Raw genomic sequence first — 26,722 nt, 5'->3', positions numbered from 1 at the left:
TCAGAATCTAAGGAATAATAACTTTAGCTGTTTAATCCCTGAAGCGGCTATGTGAATGCTACAAATTAATAAAATTTGGTTAATAATTAAACGATGTACTCAGAAAGTTCTTCAAACGAATTATTTTTTCTTTATTTTATCTTTAAGGAGTTACATGATTTAACAAAATTTGTAAATGTCAAAATTTACTAAATATTATAATAATCAATAATATTAGGTTGGCAACTAAGTGATTGCGGATTTTGTCATTACCACCTAATGCCAACCCAATATATACACGCGCGCTTATATGTGTACAATATATATATATATATATAAATATTTAAAACAAGTGTTATTTCATTTACAATCACGATATTTAATATATTGAAGGAGAAATGATACGAAAGGTCTATTAATTGAAGATATTTTTGAAATTTTATTTAAAGATTTAAATCATATCCATTTATGTTCAAAAACCCAGCATCCCTACAAAGTTGATACATCCGATTTAAATGTTTGTCATCTTCAACAGCGTGATCTTTTTCTAATAATTCTGTTCTTAAACATGAACCAATTAAATCTTTATATCCAATTAATTTTGTTCCAACATTCAAAGTATTTACCCATATTGTATTTCCCAGATGTAAATTTACCTGTTTATTTAAATCTATATTACAGGGTGACAAGCAAATAGGTGATCAAACTTTGGTACCATATTCTACTGTTTCTAAAAATAAAAAAAGGTGATACAACCATAGATCCAAAAGCTCTTTCCGAGATATAAATATAGTCTACGATCTACGATGTGTCGAAGTAAAGTACTTTTAACAGAACTTTTAACAGATCTGTTGATAAGAGATATTAAGCTTCTGTAGCGTTTCCATTAGCTCGTTCATACGTAAAGTGAATATCTGCGCACTTGATATTAGAATAAATCAGTCTGATAGCACTGTCTTCACTATGAAACATATTGCCTTCAATATCATAATTTTCTCTATCACATTATCTACTTCTAGCAAGAAATGATGACAATACTTGAAATTCTACGTTCGACGACTATTCCAAAGAATTTTCGATGTAAGAAAAATTTTCCAACCTATATTTATCAGATCTCCTTTTATCCTTAAGAACAGTACCAAAGTTTGATCATATTTCTTTGCCACATTATATATCTTATCCATAAGCAAAATGAATAAAGAAGATATAAAAAAAGGAATCCAAAAATAAATAAAAACTAATAATGTAATATACCGTTCCAATCACATAGGACCTATCATCAACATTTTCTTTAAACCACTGGTACACAGCATCAATTGCACAATTATTCCAAACATATTCTTCATCATGCGGAGCTATACCAACTAAAAATACTTCTACTACTTGCATAGAATATTCTATAAGTTCTTCTGGCATATGTAACAATCTATATACCTAATATAAAATTATATTTTTTTATTTAATTATATAATATATTATTTTGTACTATTATATTACTTAAATACATACATCTACTTTCTTCAAAATTACCCCATTGTCAATACATCTTACATTTACATACTTTGGAATTTCTGTTTTATTTTCTCTTTCAATATGTAAAATTTGTATCCTCTTAAAAGTATCTACTGGTTCTTCCAAGCCACATATACATCCCACATCGAGAGTCTCACATTTCTTTCTACAACAATAAACATAGATACCAATAAACACGTTAAATAATATATATAAAATATTATCTTTTTATACAAAGTGTTAAAAAAGAAATAAACAATATTTATAGGATGTGATTATAGTCATCAAGACGAAGAAAAAGTCCATGTATAAAAATGTTACACGAGATCCAATTTTCATATTATAAACGATTAAATTTTGCGTTAATTTTACAAATTTATAAATATCGTTCTATATATAAAAGAATCTTTATTGCTATATTAACCTGTTTTCCACACAAGAATAGAACTCTTGGATTCTTGTGTTAATTCGCAGATATTCAGTAGTAGAAAATTCTACTTCTTTTAATGTATTAAATTTGATATATGATATAATCCTTGCAGAAACATGTGTAGCATCATGTATGCTCACTACTCTGAACTTTACCTTGTCGTTTCTAAAACAATATCCAAAATTAACCAAATTTTTTTGATTAATTCGTAAATTTTTACTTACATTTGAATGTCCGTAATTGGAGCATCAACTTTTGAAATTATTTTATGTCTCAATGCACAAGAAATTTGTTTGTTACAAAATCCCCAAGACTTTATACTGTCACAAATAGGATAATTTTCCTTTTTCTGTTCTAAAGTAGCTGTTATAAACTTAATAAATTTTTAAAGTAGATTTTTATAACATAAGTTAATTTGTATATAAAATATGGCTTGTACATGTTACTCTTTATATGAATATCTTGATACATACCTTAACACTTTCTAATATCTTTTCAGGAATGACATAATTCGTACGTTGCATTATTTTTATTATATGTAAAAACTGTCTGTCATTATTTTCATCCATTATTATAGTTACTTTTCCAGTGCTATTTTCCTAAAACAATTTGATTAAATGAATATTATTTATTGAATTATACAAACATTTTTGTAATAAAATAACATACCATTTGTAAATTTTCTAGAAGTGTAGAGAACCGAAAATTAAATTGTGTCTTTGAATGCAAAGGAATTGAATAATGTATCAACCAAGTTACGTTTGTAATATCTATATCTGGTAATATATCATCTGTACATATTAAAATTGGATAAGAACCACTTATACAAACATTCCAATATTGCTTAATACCTATATTCAAACAAAAATTGTTAGATAAAATTTGATGACAATATCATCACGAATCAAAATATATATCTTTAATATGTTTAATATCGATATATCTTTAAATATCTTATCTATAAATAATCTTACGTTGTAAATGAACATAGTTCATATTTCCATGAGCTAAAAGAGTCTCTTTATGTTTTTCTAAGAAGTTATTTAACTCTTTAGCTTCGTTATTATTTGTACAAATTACTATAGTTCGTGAGGTGGAATACTCATTACCTAATGAATCTGTTATAAAATGATCTTGAATTATTTAATTTTACTATAATTATTTTTTTAAATAACTAAATTTTACCTAAAAGCCTTTCATGTTTTTCCTTTGAATTTATTACATAAAAATTTAAACGCATAGATTTAAAAATTGCAGCTTCCATAAAAGATGCTATATATATGCATGGATTTTCCATTAGAATAGAGGCAATTTTTTTTAAACGCAATGTCCAGTATGTTGCAGTTATTATAATTTGAAACGTCTTACTTTTTAATTCTCTGTTACAAATAATATTGTGTCGTCTAAATAATTGACTTATCTAAAAAAATTTCTTTTACATTTATATGAATATGAAGGCGAAAAATTATCATAGATAAAATAAACTTACAGAATCAAAATATTTATCCAAGATAATATCACCATCATCCAAAATTAAATATCGAAGATTTTTAAAATTCACTAATTTTTTGTTTTTATTCATGAAGCGTATTAAAAATCTTGGTGTAGAGATTAGTATCTGACATCCATTAAACATTTCAGCCTAAAAATTTAATAAACTATTTTATATCCAATTGAAGTATTTACTTTTAGTGTTACCTAAATTTATTTTAAGAAATTTACTTACCACTAATGTTCTTTCTGATTTACCATTAATTGCGGCAACAGATTTTATCGTTTTATAGTCCTCTAGGAATTTTGTGCATAAAAAATGAACTTCTAGTACCTCAGATGAGGAAGAACATAGTATCAATGCAGATGGATTTACTCCTCGAGGAAGCTGTTTCAAAATTTATATCCTTTAAAATGTTATATATATATATATATATATATATATATATTTCTTTTTTTTCTAGTTAATGTATAATAAATAAATAATATGTGAATTCTAAAATTACTATCTATTCCGTTAATTTTCAAGAAAAAACTATTATCTTCTCTATTCATTATCCAATAGAAATTAATTATTATCATAGATTATATTACTATACAATCTTTTATGTATTTGAAAGAAAGATAATGCATATATTCTATATTAATTTTAATGTTAATGTAAACAAACACTTATTTTAGAGAAAATATTACATTGGAATTTGTAGCCAAAAGTCCACAAATAGCAAATATATATCCAATAGTTTTACCACATTTTGCTGTTCCAATTGCTACCGTGTCTAAACCTTTTTTTATAGCAGGCCATATATATGACTGTATTTTCCTTGGTTTACATGACTGTATCAATAATTTCCAAGCCTGAAAAGTAATAACATACAAATTAATTTTTGTTAGTCTTCATTTTTAGTAGACAGAATTTTTATACAATTATACCTTGTGTATTTCTACAGGGAATTTTACATCTAATGTAGAACTTAACCATTCATATTTATCCATTCCATAAATTAATACTTTTTCTTCATCTCTTTGAAGTTCATGGTGTAAATAATTGCCTTTTTTAAATTTCGTTCTTTTTAGAAAACTATTAGAAAGTAAATTTAATAAAAATGTAAAAAAGACAGAATTGATTAATTAATTAATCATATTTTTTTTTATCAAACCTTTCCTTTTGCTTTTTTCTTTCACTAGTTCTATCCAACACTTGTGAAACATTTAAATAAAATATAGTTTCATCATTGATTATTTCTTTATTTAATTTTTCACTATTCATTGAACTTTCTATGAACTGCAACAATTCTATATAAAAGTCAAACAAAAAGCATTATATACATACAACAACTTTCTATAAAATTAAATATTAATAATATAATACAAAAATTTATTGAATTACTTTTATTTAAATAAATAGCATATTGATGTAGAACTAAAGCTTCACTTAAACATATTACTTTGTTTTTTATATTGAGATAAAATTCACCATAATATTTTCCATACTGATCAGATACTATATGATCAAAATAGATTATATCAGATGCACTTATTAATTCCTTTGTGTATTCGATTGCAGATGTACTCCATTCCTCTAAAATTCTTTATACAGATATAAGAAAAGCTATATTTAATTTTTTAATATGTAAATTACTGAAATATGTTAATCATGTAATTGTTTTAGTGTAACCATACATTAGAGTCTCATTCTGTACAGATAAGTTATGTTTTACATCCGCAGGTAAAATATTATATAAACCAACTGTGAAGGTTAAATATTCTTCCAAAATTGCACTAGTTGAACATATAATGAAATCCTCTCTTTGTGATTCAATAGAAATTCCATAATCAGGTAAAAAGATATTATATGTATCTTTCAGATTTTCAATACTACTAATATATCCTCTGCATAACCATCCAGGACAATCAGTTGTAATATCTAATTTATTATATACTATAACTGTCTAAAAGAATACGAATTTAAAACATATTCTTTTATAATAATTATAAGTAAAATGATATAGCTAATTTTATATGGAATTAAATTGATTGTTACTAATATTAGCATTATAAAATTTATATATATATTACGCATTGGTCTTACATCCCCTATTTTTGGTTCTATATCTTTTTCAATACTGTGAAACATTTTCTCTTCTTTTAACAATTTCTTATTGATAGAATTTAACTTTTCATTATAGCCCTTCACTTCATAAATTCTTACAATATATGGAGTTAAAATATTTGTAATTTTAATTACTGTTGCAGTAGATGGTAACATAGTATCTGCAATTAAATATTAATTTAATAAGGTATCTACATATGATGAAAGAATTGTGAATAATTACTTTCTAATACTATAAAGTGTAAAGAAATACAAATTTTATGTTTAAATATAGACTTAACCTGTGTCATAATAATTCTGATTGCTCATTTTTGTTCCTCAGTCGCGCTTATACATATAATATTGCAAAAAAATCTATATCACAGATCGTCACAACCAAAAGCTAAAAAATATTACTTTATTTAGGTATTACAATATTTTTCGAAGGATATTAAGATTGTTTCATTGCATACGCTTACATAGTGGCAAAGAAAGAACAACAAATTTGAACGAATTTAAACAGCCAATAGAAATACATACAACTTCAGAGAAAATAAGAAAGGTAAACAGTGTTTGAATATTTTTGATCTCATATTCTCGTAATAAATATGTAATATAAAAATATTTTATAATAAGAATTAATACAAGAAATATAATTTCTCAATAAAATAACTAATCATATATTATTTTATAATTAATTTATATAATATACTAGCAAGAATGCTGTTAAAATAGTTAATTTTACTGGTTACAGTTATTAAATGATGGTTTTGTTATTGTAGCGATAAAGATATTTATTTTATATTTGTATTTTCAAAATATCGTTTTATATTTACATAGAGTATATCATTAAGTACATTCATTTTGTGTTTTAAAAATAAGTCTCTGAGTATTTATTATGAGATATTTCTTTTAATCGTACATACATTTTTAGATTTTATTTATAATATCAATAAGTGATGTATTGACCATTTCAATTTATAAGATGTATAAATGTGTTATTTTCTTTCATAACAGATTTAAAAATACTTAAAATATAGTGCTAATATAAGCCAATTTTAATTGGAATATAATGTCGACTTTAAAGGCTAAAGGTTGTCTTTTTTTGGCTTCTTCCCTTTGTGATGGCCTAGAAGATAACAATATAAAGTAAGAACTTCCTATAATTGAATATTATTATATTTCTTTATTACTAATATTATTCTTAATTATTTTAAATATCTATTATTATGTTTGTATGTTAGATATCTAATAATATTTTAAATATTCAATTATTAGCACATAAACATCTTTTTAAATTTAGAATTGTTACTAATGTGTTTTGATAGGCAAGTAACTACATTACTTTTAAATAAGGAAGCAAATCCTAATACACTGCTTCCTATGCATGGAGTAACTCCATTTCATTTAGTAATAGGTAACGATTCTGAAGCTTTTGCTGAAGAAGTCTCTAAATTATTTCTGCGTCATGGAGGTAATCCAAATGTCAGGTAATTAATTAAAATAAAATTGAAGTAATCGATTAAGATACAATTGGATTTTGTGTTTTGAAAAATAATGTAAAATTTTACAATAATATATTTTTTATATGGCGCATGAAATTGACATATGGTAATTCCAATTAATTTTGTAGGTCAGTAGATGGGTTAACTCCAGTTCATGTGGCAGCAGCATGGGGTAGAGTTACAGTACTTGAATTACTTTTAGCAAATGGTGGAGATCCACTTTGTTTGGATGATGAAGGCCGTAGCCCATTTCATTATGCGTTTGATGGAAAATATTATAAAGCAATTGCGATACTTGGAAAATATTGTGATAATTCTATAAAGGAAGAAAGAACAACGAGATATAAAATGACTTTTGGTATGTAAAAAAAATAAATTAACTTTGATATATTATTACATATTTAAATAATAAATAAATAAGAAGTAAATTATTTTTTGTAGATAAACTTCTGATTAATAACGAAGATGTAATGGCAGAATATATCGTTCCACAAATTTCAAACGTTTCTAAAGAAAATATGATAAATGAAACTATATTTAAGGGACGTAAAGATGAAAGATTTGCTGACACGAAACATGTAAATTCCTTTAATTTTAGTTACAGTAGTATAAGTAATGATAATCAATCTGAAAGTGCAATGACAAGTGCAGCAGAACTTCGAATTCAAGAAGAAATGGATAAAGAAAAACATTTAATTAACGAAATTATTAATCAGCTTTCAAATTCTTTAGAATCTAATCCCAAAGAAGAAAAAATTAATGAAAAATATCGACAATGTAAAAACATTCTATATGATACAAGTCCCTCATCTACAATAAGTACTGATAATAGCATTCTATATAATATTAAAGACAAATTTCCGATAAAAATGAAAGGAAAGAAGCGATCTGTTATGCCTAAATATCGGCGACAAATTTCCAATCAAAGCAGTAATATTAAAGTTCCAGTAACACCTATATATGATCCAAATGATTCCATCATAAGCAAGTCGCCAAATTTTTTGATTAATAAACCAATAGAGAAAGGACAAAAATATTTATCTCCAAAAATACTAAATAAAGAAATAAAATTTGAAGCTTTTACACCTTGTAGAATGAGAACTCAGTCGTTTCAATCAAAAGAATTTAATATGGGAAAAGAAGTAGCAAGGTCTACACCAAGAAGAAGGAAACGATTTTATAGGCAATATTCATCTCTTAGAAAATGTAGAAGAAATAATGAACTTACGTCTTCAGAAAATACAAGCCCTGATACTACAAATTCTTTGTCACCAAACCAGAATTGCACAAGAAATTTAAATTACAAATTTAATAAAAATCTGGCAATAAGATTACATGAAAATAAATATGATGATGATATACCAATAGATTCTAATGAAAATGAGAACAATATCGAAAAGTGTATATTAAAAAAGGATTTAACAGAAGGACTTAATCATAATTTTAGAAGTTTGTGCATAAAAGAATCAGATTTTAAGGAAAAAAGTAAAGAACATTTAAAAGAATATATATTACAAGTAGAAACAGACAAAACATGTGCAGTACAAAAAAGATTTTTAAATAAAGTGGAATTAAAAATCAGCGATACTATAAATACTTTTAAAGAAAATTTAAGTACCTTTCTTTCAAGGTAAAATTATTTATATTTATCTTTATCCATATATATGTATCATGTATATGATATAGGTATCATCCGAATAACACGGTAGTTAATTTCCGAAAAAATGCCTTGTTACATACACTATCTCTTTTTCATAACTGATTGTAAGGCCATGCGCGTACTAGTTATAAATAAAAACTATATAAAAAATTAGTTTATATATAGCGTTATTAGAAGAAGAAGAATTAGTAATTAATTAATAATATAATTAATAAAAATTAGTACATATTAATATTATATAATGTAACATAAAAAGATAGAGAAATAAGATAAGACCTCCGCTTATAAGAGGTGACAACATTAGTTACTAAATGGTGAATATGAGACAACATATACGCTTGCTCAAATGAAAAATATCGAATGATATACCATTACGTGTCGTTCCGTACAGGTATTTCCCAAATTCTCGACCGATGTTAGAGCGAATTTGTGTTGTAGGAGTACTGTGTTGTACGAAGGATATCTGTACGTGATGGAAAAATTTAAAGTCACCCGCTTTAATTAAAACGTAAAATTGTTTGTAACCCTGAAGATATTAATTTTTCGAACCATGTTTATCAGAAAATTTTTCTTCAATTTGACGGATACTATCTATGCTAATCGTTTTGAACCGTTTTTATCACCTTTCTTACCTTATCACGTTTTTCTTTTTTATATCTTATCTTCTTTAGATTTTATGATAAACGTAGTATTAGTATTTTAAGTCTGATAAATTAATTGCTTTCAACAGTTTCAAATCACAGTCATATATCAGTGTACAAGAGGAATATAGATATGAAGATCCTGATGAAGGCTTAGCTTTCTTGGAACGTAGGATTTACACATTATCACCGTGGTAAGACATTAAGAATAATCATACCTTTATTAATAGTGATTGTAATAACTTGTTATTAATTTTTAGCAAAAATGCAGATTGTATTTCATCTGACAAAATGTGTAAGATTTATTAAAATTATTTTATACTTCAATATTGAATTTATGAATTTATAATTACAATTTATAAATTTATTTAGGGCCCAAATCGTTAAATTTATCAATGGACACATATCCAACAGATGATGTGCTACGAAGAGAACTAATTCATTATGGTGACAATCCTGGACCAATAACTAGTACAACAAGACAACTATATTTAAAACGCCTGACTAAGTTAAAAAGTGGAGCATATAATTCATCATTTTTTGAAGTCAATTCTGGATCGGTAACAAATACGAAAAGACAGCTATATCCAAAACAACTCACTAAGTTAAAATGTGAATCACATAATTCATCATCTTTTGAAGTTAATCATCTTCCTTTGCATAAGTCGAATTATTGTGAATTTCATATGAAACCATTTTTAACATTTGGAGATTGGATAAATGATATAGAAGAATATAAAATCATTGAAAGAAATGCGTTTAAAGACTTTTCCTTAGTAAGTCCTTCTAGGAAATGGAGAGATGGAATGAATAAAACTTGTTTTAATTATTTACTCTTAGATCCACGTATAACTAAAGACTTAGCTTTTCGTAAGAGACATTTGACAGAGTCCATAATCTGGACTACATTTCTTTCTGCTATATTTTATGTGGGTAAAGGTACACGCAATAGGCCATACTCCCACCTTAAGGATGCTTTTGCTACATGGGTTTCAAAGAAAAAACCTGAGAATGAAAAAATCCAGCATATTTTAGATATTTGGAACGCTGGATATGGAGTTGTGTGTCTTCACATTTTCCAAAACAGTATTCCAGTAGAAGCTTTCACACGTGAAGCTGCTATGATTGATGCTTTAGGAATAGAAGAATTAAAAAATTGTAAAAGTGGAGATTATTATGGAATAGCAGCAACATGGAATATAGAACAAAAAAGTAGCTTTGGAAGATATTTGTTATATCAAGCAATGCATATCTTGCTGTGTGAAGGAGAAAGGCAAATACTACCTCAAAATTTGTAAAATGTAAATTTTGTTTCTTCTGAGGAACCAAATATTATAATATATCAGAATGACTAATATATATATTATATATTATATATTATATATTATATATATTATATATATATATATATATATTAAAGTTTAGGAATGTTATTCACATCGAAATAAGTGCAATAAAATGAAAATAAATATAAACATAAAATAGCCTACAACAATAGTACTTTCTAAATAAAAATTTACTTTTAATATTACTTTATTGAATTAATGATTTACAACTACAGATATGGTCTTTCTGTTTCTACTTTTCTCAATCTCCGACGCCAGTTTTTGGGATACCATCTATGTTTTGTAGTATATGTCAATTTAGAAAGTTCTTCAACAACAATCTCTTCTTTCTTATGCTTAAAAACTTCAGCAATTTCTTTTTCACCAATGCATAAAACAGAATTTGTTGAAATTTGTTTTTCTTCTGGTAATGGTAATGAACATTCATAAGGGAATTCTCGTTCTGGATGCCAACAGATAATCATATCTTTATTCACTGGTATAGCTATTTCTGAAGGTAATTTAACAGAACTTAAGTATCGCTTGGCAGATACATTTAGTACACGCATAGTACTTAATACAGCATTCATCTATTTAAAGAGAGAGAAAGAGAAATGGGGAAATTAGTTAATATATTTTTATACTAATTATTTATAAATAAAAATACATGTAAAGTTAATAACACATCTAAGGTTATATTTTGTAGAATAACCTACAAATAATATATAAATTCTGTAAGTAAGAAATATTTGTATATCTTACTTTAAAGCGTAAATTATTGCAGAAGTGGTAAATAAATGATATACTTAAAATGAAACGCGTATTTACAGTATATAAATATTTACAATATTTATATTATAATTGAAGTAACATATATTTAAGAAATGAAATATACAACTTGTAAATGAACAGTAGTGCCACTACACATATTAAATCCCTCGACAAAGAATAACTTGCTACATACACCACCTTTTGCATTAAAATTAAAAGCATAACCATAATTAAGCATTTAAATTACTAATCATACTGATTTTTTGTAATGTTCGATAATAATAACATTCCTATAATTTATAATATTATATCCTTATGTTCTGAAATTTTTCAAAATAAAAGATAATTTAATCAATGATGTATTCTAAAATATAATCTATTACACATTCTAATACTATTTTACATTAATGACGGTATATTAAAAATATTAAATACAACAACGACATAGAATAAAATATTTCTATTACTAATTAAATAGCATAAATATATATAGTAATAAGATAAATTAAAATTTTGTCGTACAATATCTTTTAGTATAATAGTAAATCGTTAGTATATATAGTAAATTATTAAAATCTGCTAAAATATTTATACATACGTTATACACATATTTGAAAGACTAAGTAACGAAAGAAAAAAATATTGATCATAAAAAAAGAAAGTGTTCATTTTCTACTGCTTTCTATTATTTTGTTACTTCTTGACTGTTAATGTGGTAACCGCATTTAATTTAAATGTAAACAAATCTTGTAGTGCTACGAGAATGAAATATTTAAATGAAACTTTTATGAGATTATAAAAAATTTAGATGTATATTCATATCATTAAATGAACATATGAAAAGAGATAAAAAAGACAATTTTTGTAAAAAGTAGTTTAAAAAGTAGTTTTTAAAGTAGTTAAAAAAATTCATAACAAGGTGCAATAAATTGAGCCTGATCATGACGTCTACATTAAGTATTCTTGATCCAAATGATAATTTGATGAAAAAGTTTCAAAGAACACTACATGTTCATTTATTGCATGTTGATAATAAACTTTCAGAAGAAATACTCGATCTTGTAAGTAACTGACTACACAAAATATAATAAATAATAAATATTTTGTATACTTTATACCATTATATTTAACAATGATTTTGTTATAACATTTCAAAATATATTTTACAATTTTAATACAAGGATATAAAATATATTTTGAAATGTTACATTCTATAATATTTTGTTATAACATAACGACATAAGGTTAATTATAAATATTTTTAGGAAGCGTCAATAAAACATGCAGAAAAAGAACTAGAATCAGAAGCTATACAACTTTATCAAAAGCAAGAAGAAGTTCAACATCAGCATATAATATTAAAACAATATATAGAGGCACTATCAAAAGTTACATTATTAAGAGAAAAAAGGAATAATAATATAGAAAATACTAAGGATATTTTAAAAGAAAACTATTCAAAATTAAAAGAAGAGAAAGATAAAAAAGAAAAATTATGTCAAAACTTAAAGAATTTATTGGAATTTTATTCTTACTTGTCCAAGTGGGAAAAGGATTTGAACGACCATTTAATAATATCAAAACAAATGTCATTACAAGATGTTAGTAAAAATAAGATATTGATTAAGAGAAAACAGCAAAGAGACTTCATATTATATCGATTGAAAGAAGAAATATGGAAAATTGAATCAGAAATAGCCTACATTGATGAGCAATTACAAATTAAAGACAAAGAAAAGCAAGATGCTAATAGAATGATAATTGATGCAAATACAGATTTAGAAACTCTACATACGGAACATAAAGATCTGTATAATATATGGAAATCTGTGGTAACTAATATTTCTAAAAGAAATAGTATTCATGATCAATTAAATTTTGAACAAAAGTAAGTATTGCAGAAGATTTTGGTTATATATTTGAATTATATTTGATTGACATACAGGTGAGGCCAAAAGTTATGCACAAGCAGGCACATGGTGATTTCTTATTTAAAAAATAAAAGAAAGATGTGGAATAACATTTTTTCGTTTAAGGCTTAGTTCTCGAGTAAATCGAGTTTGAAAATTTATAAAGTATACTTGAACGTGACTAGTTCCGGACTGGACAGGACTGAACAATCGACAAAATATCATTCTACATGTGAAAATAAATCGAAAGTGTAGAATAACATCTTTTTTGCAAGACGCTTTGTTTCCGAGAAAAGTAGATTTGAAAATTTATCATACGCGTGTAGTAAATCGATTGTTAACTAAACGTTTCCAAATATGTTTGCATCACAGTATAGTTAAACGGGAAAATTTTCGTCTACATTATTTACATATATTCGCATTTAAAATAACATCCTGTTGATTGTTTACTCATATTCAGTCGGTAATTAGTCAAATTCAAGTACAATTAATTTATTGCCAACTTTTTATAGAAAAGAACATGATACAAAGTTGTATCATTTCATCTCAAGTTCACTGAAATATTTTTCTTTTTAGAGAAGCACATCAATTATACAATGGATTATTATTAGAAATACAAAAAATAAGAAAAGAAACAGAAAAAGAAATGGAGAGTAATGAACATCTGACATCTTTATCCTTTCGAATAGAAAATGATATTAAAATTACATCAAGAGCAATATCAAAATATAATGAAAATATTGCAAACAGTAAATCAGAATTACTAAATCTTACAAAAATCAGCGAACAAACAGAATACGACTATAATGTTATATTTAATGTATGTTAAATACTAATGTAATTGTTAAATACTAATATAAAACATGCTATAATTCTAATTGATTTTATTCTTAACTAACATCATTTCAGAAATATCAGAATTATTTATATGAAGAAGAGCAAGTGAATAAAAAGTTTGAAAATATTTTTGAAAAAAGAAATAATCTAGAGGATGCTATATTTAAAAAGTTGGAAGAAAAAGTTATATGCAATAAAGCAACTCAATATGTTAATGAGTTATTAATAAATACAAAAAATGCTGTATTGCAATCTGAAATTTCAGTTGCACGTATAGAGAATACGTATGGAAACAATCTTCTACAATTGGAAAGACTTAAAAATCTTATTGTAAATAAAAAAGCAGAATTGCATGAACTGTCGCAAATAAATACTGAAAAAGAAAAGCAAATAGATGAATTGCAAAAGGAGACAAGAAAATATGAAGTAATGATGGGAAAAGCACAAACAAAGCTTTTAGGAATAAATAAACTTCTTGAGCAGGTTATATATTGTTTCTTTTTATTTTCGAATTCAGAAAAAAATTTAATAAAAAAGTCATATATTTACAAGCAAACAATTTTAGATACTACCAAGTACTAATGCAGAAGAATTGAGTCCATTAGACATAAAGATTATCGATTTAGAAAAAAATATTCAAGAATTTCAACTAAATATTAAAAAAACGCAACAATTTTGGTTACGTCAACAAGGTTTTGTGGTTTCATTAAGCCAACAAAGAGAATTGCAATTGCAAGAAATAAATTTTCTTCAAAAAGAAGTTATGATAATGGGGCAAAAGAATTTTAAATTGGAATATGCATTAGAAATGCTTACAAAAGAACAAGCAAATGTAAATAAGGCTATAATTTCTCTTGATCAAAAGTTATCCCGCATAAATTCAAATTTAATGGTACAAAAAGATCTGAAAAAGGACTTGGAGGATAAAAATTGTATAATAAAGAACGAATGTCTTTCGTCTTTCCAAGAATTGGAATTAGAACTTATAAAATTACAAAGTGATTTAAAATATTTATGCACTGAGAAAATAATGCTAAAGGAGGAATTAAATTCTGTACTACAAGAAAGTTTAGCATGGGACAAGAAGGTAATTGGTAATTTATATTATTTTATCATTTATTTCTTTATTGTCATAATATTTATGTCATTAAGGTACAACTGATACAAGATACAATTAAAAATGTAAAAGAGGAGCAAAATACTGGAAGTATAGCATCAATGAAAAGTGAAATTCATAGAATGGAAATGAGACTTTCCTATTTAAAGAAGATTCAGGAAAAATTAATTCATGATATGAATCTTTGTATTACAAGAAGAGATATTATAGTTGACAAAGTGTTTGGTAGACTTAAAAGAAATTCAAAAGTAAAACATAATGAGAAGGTTGTAATGCACAAACGATTGTCTGATCAAAGAGCAAAAATTAAGCAACTTTTAAAAGTAAGCATTAAGATAATATATATATATATTTTTTTGTTTTAAATTAGCAAATTATATGTTTTATTATTAACAGATTAAGAAACAAACTATTAATATGATAGAGAAATTAAACAATCAAGTAACAAGTATTCAAGATAAATTAGTCAAGTGTCAAGAATTTTTACGAAACTTAAAAGAACATGTTAACACTGTGGAAAACGAAATTGAACGATTGGAACTGCTTAAATATCATGTATGTTTCTAATTGTATCACATTAGATAACATAATTTACTAACTTTCGATTCTATCTTCCAATTTTTAGAATTTACATAGTTTGGTCCTTAAACAAAGAAAAGTAAAGCAATTATATGATATTAAAAATGGTATATATAAAATGATTTATAAGAATGAAAATATAATAGAAGAAAATTTGCAAAAAGAACACTATTGCAGAGAATATCTAAAATGTACATTAGAAAGGGCTGACCATGACTTTCCAATGTTAAAAAACAGAATTAAAAAGGTATTAGTAACTCTGCAAATTATTTAAGAGAATAACTGACTGTGTAAGATAAGATAAGCGTATGATTATTATGTTATCATTCAATAAATACTTCATGCAATGGGACAAAGTTCTAGTAACTATTTTAAGAAAACGTTTTATATCAAGCTATATGTAAGTTTTAGGCAATAAGCTAAATATACAATTCTATTATTACATAAAAGAAGTAAAGAATTTCATACAAAATAAGGGATTAAAGATATTACGATTGAAAAGAATAGGGAATCTGAAGCTGGATGGTAAGAAATTTTAATTTATAAAATATACACACAAAATAATTAAACCAGATTTTTCTTTTTTTTCCTTTTTTTTTTTTGCTCTCTAAAACGTTAAATCGATTTTGTAAATTTTATTTTATGCGATAAGCAATATCGTAAAAAACTTCTGCTCATTTCTATTTTTGTAATGGAAGCAATAAAATTTATTGTCAATACTTTTAACGTGAAATAAAAAATATAAAGAAGTATGTTCAAGATTAAAATTTTTTCAGAATTATATAAATTAAAATAATAGTAAATTAAAAATTTTATTTCTGTGAAACAGAAAAAAAGCATTGATTTATATGATTATGAATAATCATAATAATCAAGTTAATTCTTTTGCATATTTAGTGAAGTAATTGAAAAAAGAAAAAAAAAAAATGAAAGAGATTAATCTTGGAATTTCACAACAAACCTTGGTCTCCAATGATGATCAAAGTGTGCCAGCTAAAAGATTGCCTCAATATGTTGCAAGTTTGGCAGCAACACTTGGAGCCTTAGCAGCTGGAATGTCATTGGCATGGACCTCCTCTGCTGGTAATGATGGAGAAAACTTACAATCTTTATATGGTGTACCTATTTCTCCAGAAGAATTTTCATGGATTAGTTCAATAACTGCAATAGGTACAGCAGTAATGTGTATTCCTATTGGAATTCTTGCTGACATAATAGGAAGAAAATATTCAATGCTTTTGATGGTGATACCTTTTACCTTAGGCTGGTTACTTATAATTTTTGCCAATAATCTAATCATGTTTTATGCTGGTAGATTCATCACTGGTCTCAGTGGTCCAGCTTTTTCTGTAGTAGCACCAATATACACAGCAGAGATAGCTGAGAAAGAAATTCGTGGAACTGTTGGATCTTACTTTCAATTACTTCTCACTATAGGCATTCTTTTATCATATATTTTTGGAACTTTTGTTGATATGCGTGTACTGTCAATTATATCTGGTATTGTACCAGTTATATTTTTTGGAATTTTTATGTTTATGCCAGAATCACCAGTCTATTATTTAAAAAAAGGCGATGAAGACTCTGCTAAGAAAAGTTTAGCTAGATTGCGCGGTATTCAATACAATATCGAAAATGAATTACAAAATCAAAAACATGCATTGGAAGAATGCAATCAAAATACAACCTCTTTTTGGACTATAATCAAATCTAAAGCAGCTTTAAAAGGCTTTATAATTGCTTATGGTCTTATGTTTTTTCAACAATTATGTGGTGTAAATGTTGTTATATTTTATACTAACAGCATTTTTCAAAAAACTGGCAGTGATTTAGACCCTCATTATTCAACTATTATAGTAGGTGCAATACAAGTATTAGCTGTCTCTGTGAGCACATTAATTGTAGACCGTATAGGCAGAAAAATATTACTATTAGCATCTATAATATTTTTGGCTTTAACAACTTGCGCCCTTGGAGTTTATTTCTACCTTCTTGAAAACCAGGAAACTTCAATTACATGGTTACCTCTAACGTCTATATGTATTTTTATTATTATGTTTAATATGGGTTTTGGTCCAGTTCCATGGTTGATGTTGGGTGAGATTTTTGCACCAGAAATTAAGGGTGTAGCTTCAAGTAGTGCTTGCCTTCTTAATTCGGTATTAGTTTTTATTGTAACTAAATTTTTCATTAACATTTCCACGGCAATTGGTACTGGTGAAACATTTTGGTTATTTGCCGTAATTTGTGTTATTGGAACCTCCTTTGTGTATTTATTAGTTCCTGAAACAAAAGGAAAGTCTTTAGAAGAAATCCAAAAAGAATTGAATGGCTCCTAAATAATGTTATTATTTAAAAATTGTTTGTCTACAATGATTCACTGATGGTGGGTTTAATATTATTTCAAATTACAAGTTATTAGTTTATATAAAAGCACAATAAAAAAATATTAAAAAGAATTTAAGAATAAAATATTGTAACAAAATTAATATGTATACACCTATAAAACAATTTATAATAAACAATTAAAATATAAACATTTTGCAAACGATTTAAAATTATTTTATTTGAATATAAATTTTGAAATAAATTCAAGTATACAACAGACTGTGATCCAATATTTTCAGGCTTAAAAGTTATATATATATATATATATATGACTTCTGTACACTGAATACATTTTAATTTGCATTGTATAAATACAGTTTTTGTATAAATTTTATTTTGAGAAAGACCGGTTTTGTAACCTATTTTTATCTTATATATTTTAGATGTGTAAAATCCAAACGTAGCAGACTTAAGGCAAGGAGATCGCTGTTTTAAATGCGCATCTAAAATTTATGTTATTCAGCAAAAATTATCAGATGATATAAAAGAAAGTTGTAAACTCTGTGCACCTGTGAATGAAGTTCAATCCATTACGGTAGCATAACAATAATTTGTATGTACATACGTGTATGTATCTATATGTAAATTTGCATGATGCTTCAAAATACATAATAGCGTTAGTAATTATCCAAACCTAATTATGGTCGTGTATATATTACTTCTTTGAGATAAGCTTTTGTTGATCAGGCAAACAAAAAATATAACAAGCTGTTATAAATTTCTTTTTACAACTATATATGTACAATGTATATATACAAAGTACATTCGAATGTCTCCAAATTGTTAAAAAATGAAATTCGCAGGCCTCAAACAGAAGGTACAAATCTTGAGAATGTATGAGTAGAATTAGAAAAAGATTCGACCACGTATGCAGGATTGATAGCACAACAAGAGCAATCTACATATTGCTTACGCAAGTTACAGAAGTATTCGAACGCGTATTTCATAATGAATAGCATGATGAATAGTAATTCTTAAACATGGCTACAAAGAGGTCAGAAACCAGTAAGTGTGAGCGTTAATTGATAGTGAAATTACATCAAGAAGGAAAATCTCATCAAGAAATTACGAATCTTCTAAATAGAGCAAGTTGCCTATACATTATGCAATTAACTCTTAAACATTTTAGTTGAATAATGAATTGAAAAACAGAAAGCGTTTTACGTTATCAGTTGGAGAAAGCCTAGACATTTCAAGCGCAATGAGAAGTCTATATCTATAAAATCTCTAATTTTTGTTGCCTGATATATGATAATATATCCTCACTATTAACTGACAAATTTATTTTATTTATTTATCTATTTACTTTATATCCAGCTGAGTTAATTGTTAATAGCTAATGTTAGTAAAAATATATCTAATTAGTGTTCATTACAATATCAAAAAGCTGGCATTTTATACTTTAGAAATGTTCCTTTTCATGGCAACAAAAGTAAGCGTCTAAACAAACGAGTGATTACAACTAGTTATCAATGATGACTAATAATTATAACACTTAGTCAATAAAATCATGATAAAATCTGTTATCAAAATTTCTTTGTTGTATCGACTATGTTGCTGTAGAATTTCTATTTACAGTACCATAGATTCATCCTATTAAGACCCATTACTAATAACACATGACATTACAATTCTTTTAATATTAATTAACTTTGATTTTAACTAATTTATTTAATATAAGGTAAGTCACGCAGTGGGATTATACAGGATTATACAGAGTATCATCTATTTGATTATAGGCGCAAAAGTTATATATATGAGTAACTGAATTCAAAATTTAATATAGTATCTTTTTACGTGAGTTCAATTTAATAAGCATTAGAAAAAAAGCAAGAACGACGCAAGAGCACGTCGATAGTGTTTATAAACATATTAAGCATGTAACTACTTGAGTATCTCAAGTACGTTGTGAGCGCACTCGAGAGTAAAGTGTCAACCAGCGATAAGTGATGTAGTTTAAAGATCTGCAAAGAACAACTTAGTCAGCGTGTACTAACTCTCTAAAAGTTAGTAAAGATTTGAAACCGAAAAATTATTTAATTTGAAATTAATTAACGAAAACGGTCGTCTGGTTGCTTTGCGTTCGAACAACGATACGTGAGCGTATGTCAAAAGTGCAAAAGAGACCAGTGATGTTATGTTATGTTATATCTCAATAGCTGATTTTTTTTTATAGTAATTACCAACATAACACATAATAAGTTACAAGAAAATATTGCCAGCTGTTTTTCTTAGAATTTGAAACGTGCCTAAAGTTGAATTTTTACAATTATCATAATTAAATGGCTATTTTTGTAACTTCAAATTAGGATCTCCTTAATACTAGTATACAATTACACGGTATAAAATCGCATCCAATTACGCGGTAATATGTGGCGATTCGATATTTATTTCTATTGTCATATGAAAGGACATTGTTAAGGCATAAAAGGTTCACTCTGCACTATGATAACCACTAATAAGATTAATTTGTATTTGACATTAGTAATTAACAATTTTTCTGACTGGACGTAACAAAAATCGTAATTTGTTATTTTTTAATTGAAAGAGATACATTTGAGCCACGAGATTGATAGATAAATTAATCAAAGCGTTCAAAGAATTCAAATATATTGTGTTTCAAAGCTTCCTTCTGCAATATGGAAGTTAGTTAAAGAGTGCTTGAAAAAAACATAGTAAGTAAATTTATTTTTTATAAATATCCTACATACTAATGAGAATACTGTAATATAGAATTTAAGTGGAACTTCCCTTTCTAGATAGTTATTAATAATGCTAGAATATCGTATTACAAAGTCGCCTCTATAGAGAAAAATATAAGCCCCAATAAACGGTAGTTAATGGTTTCTTGGTTTTTGTCTATGCCGTTTATCTAAATGAATGAAACATTGAGTTTTATTTACAATTAAGAAGTGACACATACAGGCTTCTCTATAGACACACCTTCCTTTTTCGTGAATTTGAATTACATTAAAGAATAAGTTTTCTTCTTCTCCCGAAAAATTATTTCTTGGCACTTACAATGTTTGCTGCAAACACTCTTCATTTTCGTTCTTGTAAAATATAAGTTGTTGTTCAATTTGTTGTTTTAAAATATTTAAATAATTCAAATGTAAGTTGATTGATTTTATATTACATTTCGAGTTATTATCGAAGCCATCACGAGTAGAACGAATCAACGTTCCACGGGCATCCGAACTCGTTTCAAAATTTCGATTTTCTAACAAACCAGGCCGCAACAATTTTTGCTGACAGTAATGAGATGCGCAAAATATCCGTGGAATTTCGAAGAGACGGCGGAACACTTGAGGATCGACGGCGAGAGGAAGCTTTCCCCTATTGCCGGCTGGTGAGAGACTTCTTGCGAAGATGCAATCTCTTCCTCTTGAATTTCCGCACGGTTTCCCCTAGAGCGAGTATGGATATCGGAAGAATGATGACAGCGACCGTGCTAGTATTCACTCACTGCTAAATGCACCCGACATTAACTTGATCCATTTCCTGACTACCACATGACACACACTCAAGTATCCTGATCCATTCCCTGGTCAGTCATTAAGACATTGAACAAATACCGCAATTGGATTTCTTGGCAATTATTGGAGGAATATTGCGATCTGCGACCAACGAGCTGGTATCCAAGCGCTGAATGAGATCAACATCTGGAAAATTGGACTCCACTGGACTTCAAAATAGCCTGCGTATAAAATAATTACCACCTGATTAGATTGTAATCTGTAAACTCTCTCCTGTCTATCGTGTATTTTATGAAACATAGTTATTTTGTAATCAAATTTGTTAGGTTGTATGAAAAAATACGATAAGTTTATATACGATATATGATAAGTTTTAAAAAATGTAAAAATAGTCGTAGTTTAAGATTTAATATTTCATCTTTTGATGTCGAAGATATATTTTTTGAAACCATGCGAGTCGAATCTCATATTGACATATCACAATTTTCAGAATTAAGTCTTTTGTCAACATATAATGTATAAATGTATAGAACTTATTGGAGCTAGATAAAGTGACATCAGAAAATAAAAGTGTAAACTACAGTTACACATGCAACTTGTATAAAAATATTTACTTAAGAAATTTAATTTTTTGTTTAATTTTGGTCTTAAGCTTGTATTTTTTATGTAAGTTCTGTATAAAAAGATTTGTAACTGAATAAGTAAATAAAATTATACTTAAACAAATAAACAAAAAAATAATTTTACTCTATTTATGGAAAAAGGCACATAAATCTATTTTTTAAAGCTTATAAATAAAAATGCATAACATCTTTTAATCATTATTTCTGTTTCCAGAACGTTTTAAGAATATATTAATACACCTTTAAAAAAAATTGGATTCAATTACTTTTCACTAAGTAATACCATAATGAAAACTTTAAAATCAATTTTCTTAAAATGGGATTTTGGCATGCATGCCCCCCTCCCCTTTTTTTATCAAACTTCTTAATTACATAATCAGAAATTTTTCAAAAGATCATTTCATTCATTTCCGGAACCGTCATACTTAGAGAACCATGTTCGAACTATGGATTCTGAAGGTAAAATCAAACCCACATTTCGCAATTTAGTATAGTTAGTTGGTGACTGAAAATAAATTTTCTTCGCTAACTCTTTCTCGTCTTCTGTATATTGAGTCTTTTTTGTATGCAACTGCAGTTTAATTACAGTCTTCGCCGTCGGACCTACATCTTTAGCTAGTTTATTCGTTACTAAAAAGTCATCAATATTGCGAATTTTTTGGCTTAGTTGCTTTTCTAATTGCTTGCGTACATATGAATATTTACTTTGTACACATTTTGCTCTCTTTTCCAATCGCTTTACCTTTATCTGTAAAAGATTTATCTTTTTTTTTAAGGAATCAACCAATATTTTACATTCTTTAGAGCATCGAAAATCTTTTTTTGATACAAGTGAAACAACTGTCACATTTTCGCAAGGTATAGGTGCCTGTGCACCTAAATCGTAATTTAAAAATGACAAATCGGTATCATCCGAAGCAGTGTTAAGGAACAATTCTTTCCCCGAAGGATATAAATTAGGGTTTGACTGTTTTCTAATATTAAAATCATCAAGGTTACTACAGTAAACATTTTCTTGAAGATTTTCATCACAGTTAATACTTTGTTGAAGATTTTTATCACAGTTAACATTTTCTTGAAGATTTTTATCACAGATTTCTATTGTACTTGGTACTTGTTCTTGAAGCTTCTGCACTTCTACTGCTACTTGTGTGGAATTCCTTGATTCTTGCAATTCAACAATCGCCTGTGTCTGCCCATGGGGCGTCGATATTTCCTTCCAATGGATTGGATCACGATTCCGAAGCAAACGCTTTTTCGTTCCGTCGCAAAAATCTTCCTCTCGGAAATGAAGATCGCAAAGTCCTGCAGTCCTGATCGTGGAGGTTGACAAGAACCGAAGCCAACTATTTCCTGTGTGAATTTTAGTAGTGTTGAATTCTGAATGCATAATTTTCGCGAAAAGCTATAAATTTATTTTACAAACATCTTAATATAAGTCATATAATTTAATATATGTGACAGTTAAATAGCAAAGCGCAACAGTTCTTTCTAATGCGGCATTGCACGCAATATGACCATACTTTAAGCAACTTTTATTCGCAGTAAATTGTTAACGTAATTTTAAGACATGGAAACTAAAACTCTGACTTAAATCTTTAACTAAAATTCCTCTCAATCCTTAGAACAAAAAATTATTATTTATATTTATGATTAAACAGTGAGTAATTTCTTAATGCCGTGTAAAATTATTATTTAAACAAAGTAGGAAAAGGGTACATAAGGATAATGGTTACTGCAAAGAGAGAGAGAGAGAGAGAGAATGGGGGAGAGTGGAGAGGATAAAAGGACACAGGAGGATACAGAAGACTGGTACAGACAAATTGCCAGAATATCTGAAGTGTTTGAGAAAGAAGAAGGAAACATTCCTATTTACAAGATTTATACATATTGGGTTTAAGTTTGGGCCAGATTTTTCAATTCAACTGCCGCGAACAACACTTGTGTAGAATACATGTAAAAATGATTATCCTATTTCGTAAAATAACATCAATTATTCATCCGCCTATTATTTTTATAATTAATTTGTTATTATCTCAAGCACGTGTTGCCGATCATCGCAAGGCGTCCGGATTGAAGATTCTGACCCAAACCTGAACTCAATACATTAATGATATTCACTTTCAATTGAATTATGAGCTATATGTAACAAACATTTGTTGTAGCCGTAGTTGTGTGCGAGATTTAAGCTCGCTAAACCCTCATTTATATATACATTTATATCATAAACAAAAGATAAGGGCAATACTATTGCATACATTGTCACAGATGCACAACTATAGGCAGAATTCACTGTAGTGGCATTGAAAGCTTTTTGCAAATATCTGAAAAACAACGGCCGACCAACAGTTACATGTGCAGGAAAAAGTTGTTTGGAATCATGCCCCCGACCCATATTCAAAAATCATCGAAATCAGGAAGGTTGAGTTAGATCTGTACATTTACCAAAACTTTCAAATTTCAAGGTGAATATCTCCATTTCAGTAAGACTAAGCTTTTTTAAAAAACTGAATTATGTATAGATAATATACTAAACAACGCACTGTCAAAATTTTAAAAAAATTGTGAGGAAGTCAATGTACATTACAAATACCTTAGTAGAAACCGAGCAGCAGAAGCTACGATCCGCCGAACAAAAAGATTGGAGTTGTCAAATTACAAATGATTTGCGCTTTGTTGAATCATCGAATCACATTGGTTAAACCTTAATTTAGGAACTAAAAAAGTTATTGACTTTTTTGCAATCTTGTAGTTTTCAGCGTGTAGAATCTGAAAATACAAGTTCTAAGGCAAGGAATCCACTGGTTCCAAACGCATGGTATGACTATGTAAAACTGAACATCTTTATTTTACACATTACCTTAACGCCAATTCCTCCTGTCTGCGTAGATGAGCATCGAACTGAATTTCATCGAAAGTTGGTTTGTACTAGCGTAAATAGTAAATGGTGACCGGAGAGTGAAGATTGGCCCGAACCTAATTCAAGTGAATTCAATACTCACGATTCAATATCCCGTCACCAAATAGTCGCCATTCACATGCGTTTATTTACAATTAACGACTCCACTCATCGGACGAATCATGTATAAAAAAAAACAATATGATGTCAAAATAACATGTAAAGTGCTTTAAAATGTTGCTCGGTTTTTACTTTTAAAACAGTCATAACTTTTGAAGCAGTAGATTTCTCGTCTTGAAACTCGCATTTTCGGATTCTACACATCGAAAACTGTAAGACAGCAGAAAGGTCAATAATTTTTTGGCTCTCTAAAGTAAACTCTAAAGTAAAGTTCAGCCAAATAATTTAATAAAAGTATAAATATTTTTTACTTACCTGTATTTTCTATCCATTTTTTCTGTCTTTCTGGTTTAGATGGAAATCGAAACAAACGGTGTCCATTGTGCTTTCCATTGTTACAATGAACAAATTTACATCTATCGTAAGTACCGTGTCTATGCATTGTTACTGCTGTTTTTTTTTTAAGTTGTAGCAATCGATTGTAAGAAACAAGAAGAAACTAAATATTAATCACTAAAAGTAAGGAACCGAAGCAACGTATCTACCTAAACTGCAAGGATTAACAATCCACAAAAATAAACTACGCTTTCTTGCACCTGTAATTGTTCACTGTATATATTTTTTATAAAGACACTAATAAAAAAACATGATTCAATTGTACGATTTTGGACGATTCACGATTGCACACGTATTCTGACCACGGTCATATAAACCGTGGTTCCGATGATCAAAAAATTCTAAGCTTCACAGTACGAACGCATATGTCATCTCTTACCGTTTCTTAGATTTGCATAAGTTTCTGTTACGAAGGAAATAGCGAAAGAAGAAATGTACATATAGTTCGAACGTTTGACCGCTAGAGGTAGTAATTCGTAGTACGTATGCGGATAGCCTACTTACATTAACTATGCTTTTCCTACTCTTCCGAATCAACGAAAAGAAATAATTATTAAAAACTTGGTTTCAATAATAATAAATAACAAATAATTTATTGAACAAGCAAACAAACTAGAAAAACTTTCTGCGCCAAAACTTTCTTTAGTTTTGATTGGTTGGAGCAAATTCCTGAAATGTCTGGTGCGGAATGATTCTTCATTTGCTTAAAGCAAAATTGAAATTTATTTCGGTCAATGAACTATTACAGTTTCATAGCAGATAATCATAATTGTATAAAAGAACTATGTTTAAAACTCTTTCATTAATCTTAATCTTTCATTAAGTTTCGCTTCCTTTTTTATTAGATTTGTTCCTTGATATAATAATATTAAAGCAGTTTTTCTTAGATATTTTCTTATGGCATCTGAAATTTAAATTTAATAAAAACGTTAGCTTCTCATCTTTAGCCTAACGTAAACATGGGTTTGAGA

General features: G+C 27.4%; 6 protein-coding genes across 9 annotated transcripts; 3 read left to right on the top strand and 3 right to left on the bottom strand.

Annotated features, from left to right (window-relative positions):
* Positions 1–416: 416 nt before the first annotated feature.
* Positions 417–9,402, bottom strand: LOC139996614 (putative ATP-dependent RNA helicase TDRD12). 3 transcript variants are annotated; one of them, XM_072021102.1, is made up of 18 exons: positions 8,628–9,402; positions 5,505–5,686; positions 5,096–5,364; positions 4,803–5,002; positions 4,573–4,708; positions 4,346–4,493; positions 4,106–4,270; positions 3,648–3,800; positions 3,411–3,563; positions 3,107–3,341; positions 2,896–3,054; positions 2,591–2,772; positions 2,395–2,520; positions 2,146–2,294; positions 1,916–2,086; positions 1,489–1,657; positions 1,234–1,413; positions 417–635 (listed from the first exon to the last, which is right to left on the bottom strand). In XM_072021102.1, the coding sequence occupies exons 2-18, from the start codon at positions 5,679–5,681 to the stop codon at positions 423–425; spliced, it is 2,985 nt and encodes a 994-aa protein (XP_071877203.1). In that variant the 5' UTR covers positions 5,682–5,686; positions 8,628–9,402; the 3' UTR covers positions 417–422. The 3 variants fall into 3 exon arrangements, with proteins under 3 accessions (XP_071877203.1, XP_071877201.1, XP_071877202.1); XM_072021100.1 differs by lacking the exon at positions 8,628–9,402 and adding an exon at positions 5,807–5,942; XM_072021101.1 differs by lacking the exon at positions 8,628–9,402 and adding an exon at positions 5,807–5,942 and having other exon boundaries at positions 2,896–3,039.
* On the top strand, positions 5,955–11,540 carry LOC139996616 (uncharacterized). Its single transcript, XM_072021107.1, has 8 exons — positions 5,955–6,066; positions 6,522–6,653; positions 6,833–6,994; positions 7,138–7,367; positions 7,451–8,639; positions 9,400–9,504; positions 9,571–9,605; positions 9,683–11,540. The coding sequence occupies exons 2-8, from the start codon at positions 6,577–6,579 to the stop codon at positions 10,606–10,608; spliced, it is 2,724 nt and encodes a 907-aa protein (XP_071877208.1). The 5' UTR covers positions 5,955–6,066; positions 6,522–6,576; the 3' UTR covers positions 10,609–11,540.
* Positions 10,826–16,949, bottom strand: Mrpl42 (mitochondrial ribosomal protein L42). Of its 2 annotated transcripts, none has more exons than XM_072021168.1 (2): positions 16,811–16,949; positions 10,826–11,225 (listed from the first exon to the last, which is right to left on the bottom strand). In XM_072021168.1, the coding sequence occupies exon 2, from the start codon at positions 11,223–11,225 to the stop codon at positions 10,866–10,868; it is 360 nt and encodes a 119-aa protein (XP_071877269.1). In that variant the 5' UTR covers positions 16,811–16,949; the 3' UTR covers positions 10,826–10,865. The 2 variants fall into 2 exon arrangements, with proteins under 2 accessions (XP_071877269.1, XP_071877268.1); XM_072021167.1 differs by lacking the exon at positions 16,811–16,949 and adding an exon at positions 11,398–11,554.
* Positions 11,703–16,374, top strand: L(2)41ab (lethal (2) 41Ab). Its single transcript, XM_072021109.1, has 8 exons — positions 11,703–12,467; positions 12,672–13,294; positions 13,893–14,136; positions 14,226–14,636; positions 14,719–15,240; positions 15,306–15,593; positions 15,667–15,825; positions 15,896–16,374. Exons 1-8 carry the CDS (start codon positions 12,348–12,350, stop codon positions 16,121–16,123), a joined length of 2,595 nt encoding a protein of 864 aa, XP_071877210.1. The 5' UTR covers positions 11,703–12,347; the 3' UTR covers positions 16,124–16,374.
* LOC139996628 (facilitated trehalose transporter Tret1) lies at positions 16,148–22,031 on the top strand. Its single transcript, XM_072021132.1, has 4 exons — positions 16,148–16,374; positions 16,747–18,270; positions 18,307–19,242; positions 21,382–22,031. The coding sequence occupies exon 2, from the start codon at positions 16,776–16,778 to the stop codon at positions 18,186–18,188; it is 1,413 nt and encodes a 470-aa protein (XP_071877233.1). The 5' UTR covers positions 16,148–16,374; positions 16,747–16,775; the 3' UTR covers positions 18,189–18,270; positions 18,307–19,242; positions 21,382–22,031.
* Positions 22,032–22,508: 477 nt separating this feature from the next.
* LOC139996630 (uncharacterized) lies at positions 22,509–26,197 on the bottom strand. The gene is made up of 2 exons (XM_072021137.1): positions 25,671–26,197; positions 22,509–23,689 (listed from the first exon to the last, which is right to left on the bottom strand). The coding sequence occupies exons 1-2, from the start codon at positions 25,795–25,797 to the stop codon at positions 22,737–22,739; spliced, it is 1,080 nt and encodes a 359-aa protein (XP_071877238.1). The 5' UTR covers positions 25,798–26,197; the 3' UTR covers positions 22,509–22,736.
* Positions 26,198–26,722: the final 525 nt, after the last annotated feature.

The sequence above is a fragment of the Bombus fervidus genome, chromosome 18 (genome assembly GCF_041682495.2).
Source record: "Bombus fervidus isolate BK054 chromosome 18, iyBomFerv1, whole genome shotgun sequence".
NCBI lineage: Eukaryota > Metazoa > Arthropoda > Insecta > Hymenoptera > Apidae > Bombus > Bombus fervidus.
Note: the sequence above shows the minus strand (reverse complement) of the source record. Positions and strands in the feature narration are given on the sequence as shown.

Excerpts from the sequence above, each read along its gene's own strand:
- LOC139996614 (XM_072021100.1), bottom strand. The coding sequence starts at position 5,834 with ATGAGCAATCAGAATTATTATGACACAG. Across the intron at positions 4,709-4,802 it reads TGCTATTTATTTAAATAAAA|AATTGTTGCAGTTCATAGAA; the intron begins GTAATTCAATAA and ends ACTTTTATATAG. Across the intron at positions 4,271-4,345 it reads TCCCTGTAGAAATACACAAG|GCTTGGAAATTATTGATACA; the intron begins GTATAATTGTAT and ends ATTACTTTTCAG.
- LOC139996616 (XM_072021107.1), top strand. The coding sequence starts at position 6,577 with ATGTCGACTTTAAAGGCTAAAGGTTGTCTTTTTTTGGCTTCTTCCCTT. Across the intron at positions 6,995-7,137 it reads GGAGGTAATCCAAATGTCAG|GTCAGTAGATGGGTTAACTC; the intron begins GTAATTAATTAA and ends TTAATTTTGTAG. Across the intron at positions 9,505-9,570 it reads ATTTACACATTATCACCGTG|CAAAAATGCAGATTGTATTT; the intron begins GTAAGACATTAA and ends ATTAATTTTTAG.
- Mrpl42 (XM_072021168.1), bottom strand. The coding sequence starts at position 11,225 with ATGAATGCTGTATTAAGTACTATGCGTGTACTAAATGTATCTGCCAAG.
- LOC139996628 (XM_072021132.1), top strand. The coding sequence starts at position 16,776 with ATGAAAGAGATTAATCTTGGAATTTCACAACAAACCTTGGTCTCCAAT.
- LOC139996630 (XM_072021137.1), bottom strand. The coding sequence starts at position 25,797 with ATGCATAGACACGGTACTTACGATAGATGTAAATTTGTTCATTGTAAC. Across the intron at positions 23,690-25,670 it reads AAAATGGATAGAAAATACAG|GAAATAGTTGGCTTCGGTTC; the intron begins GTAAGTAAAAAA and ends AAATTCACACAG.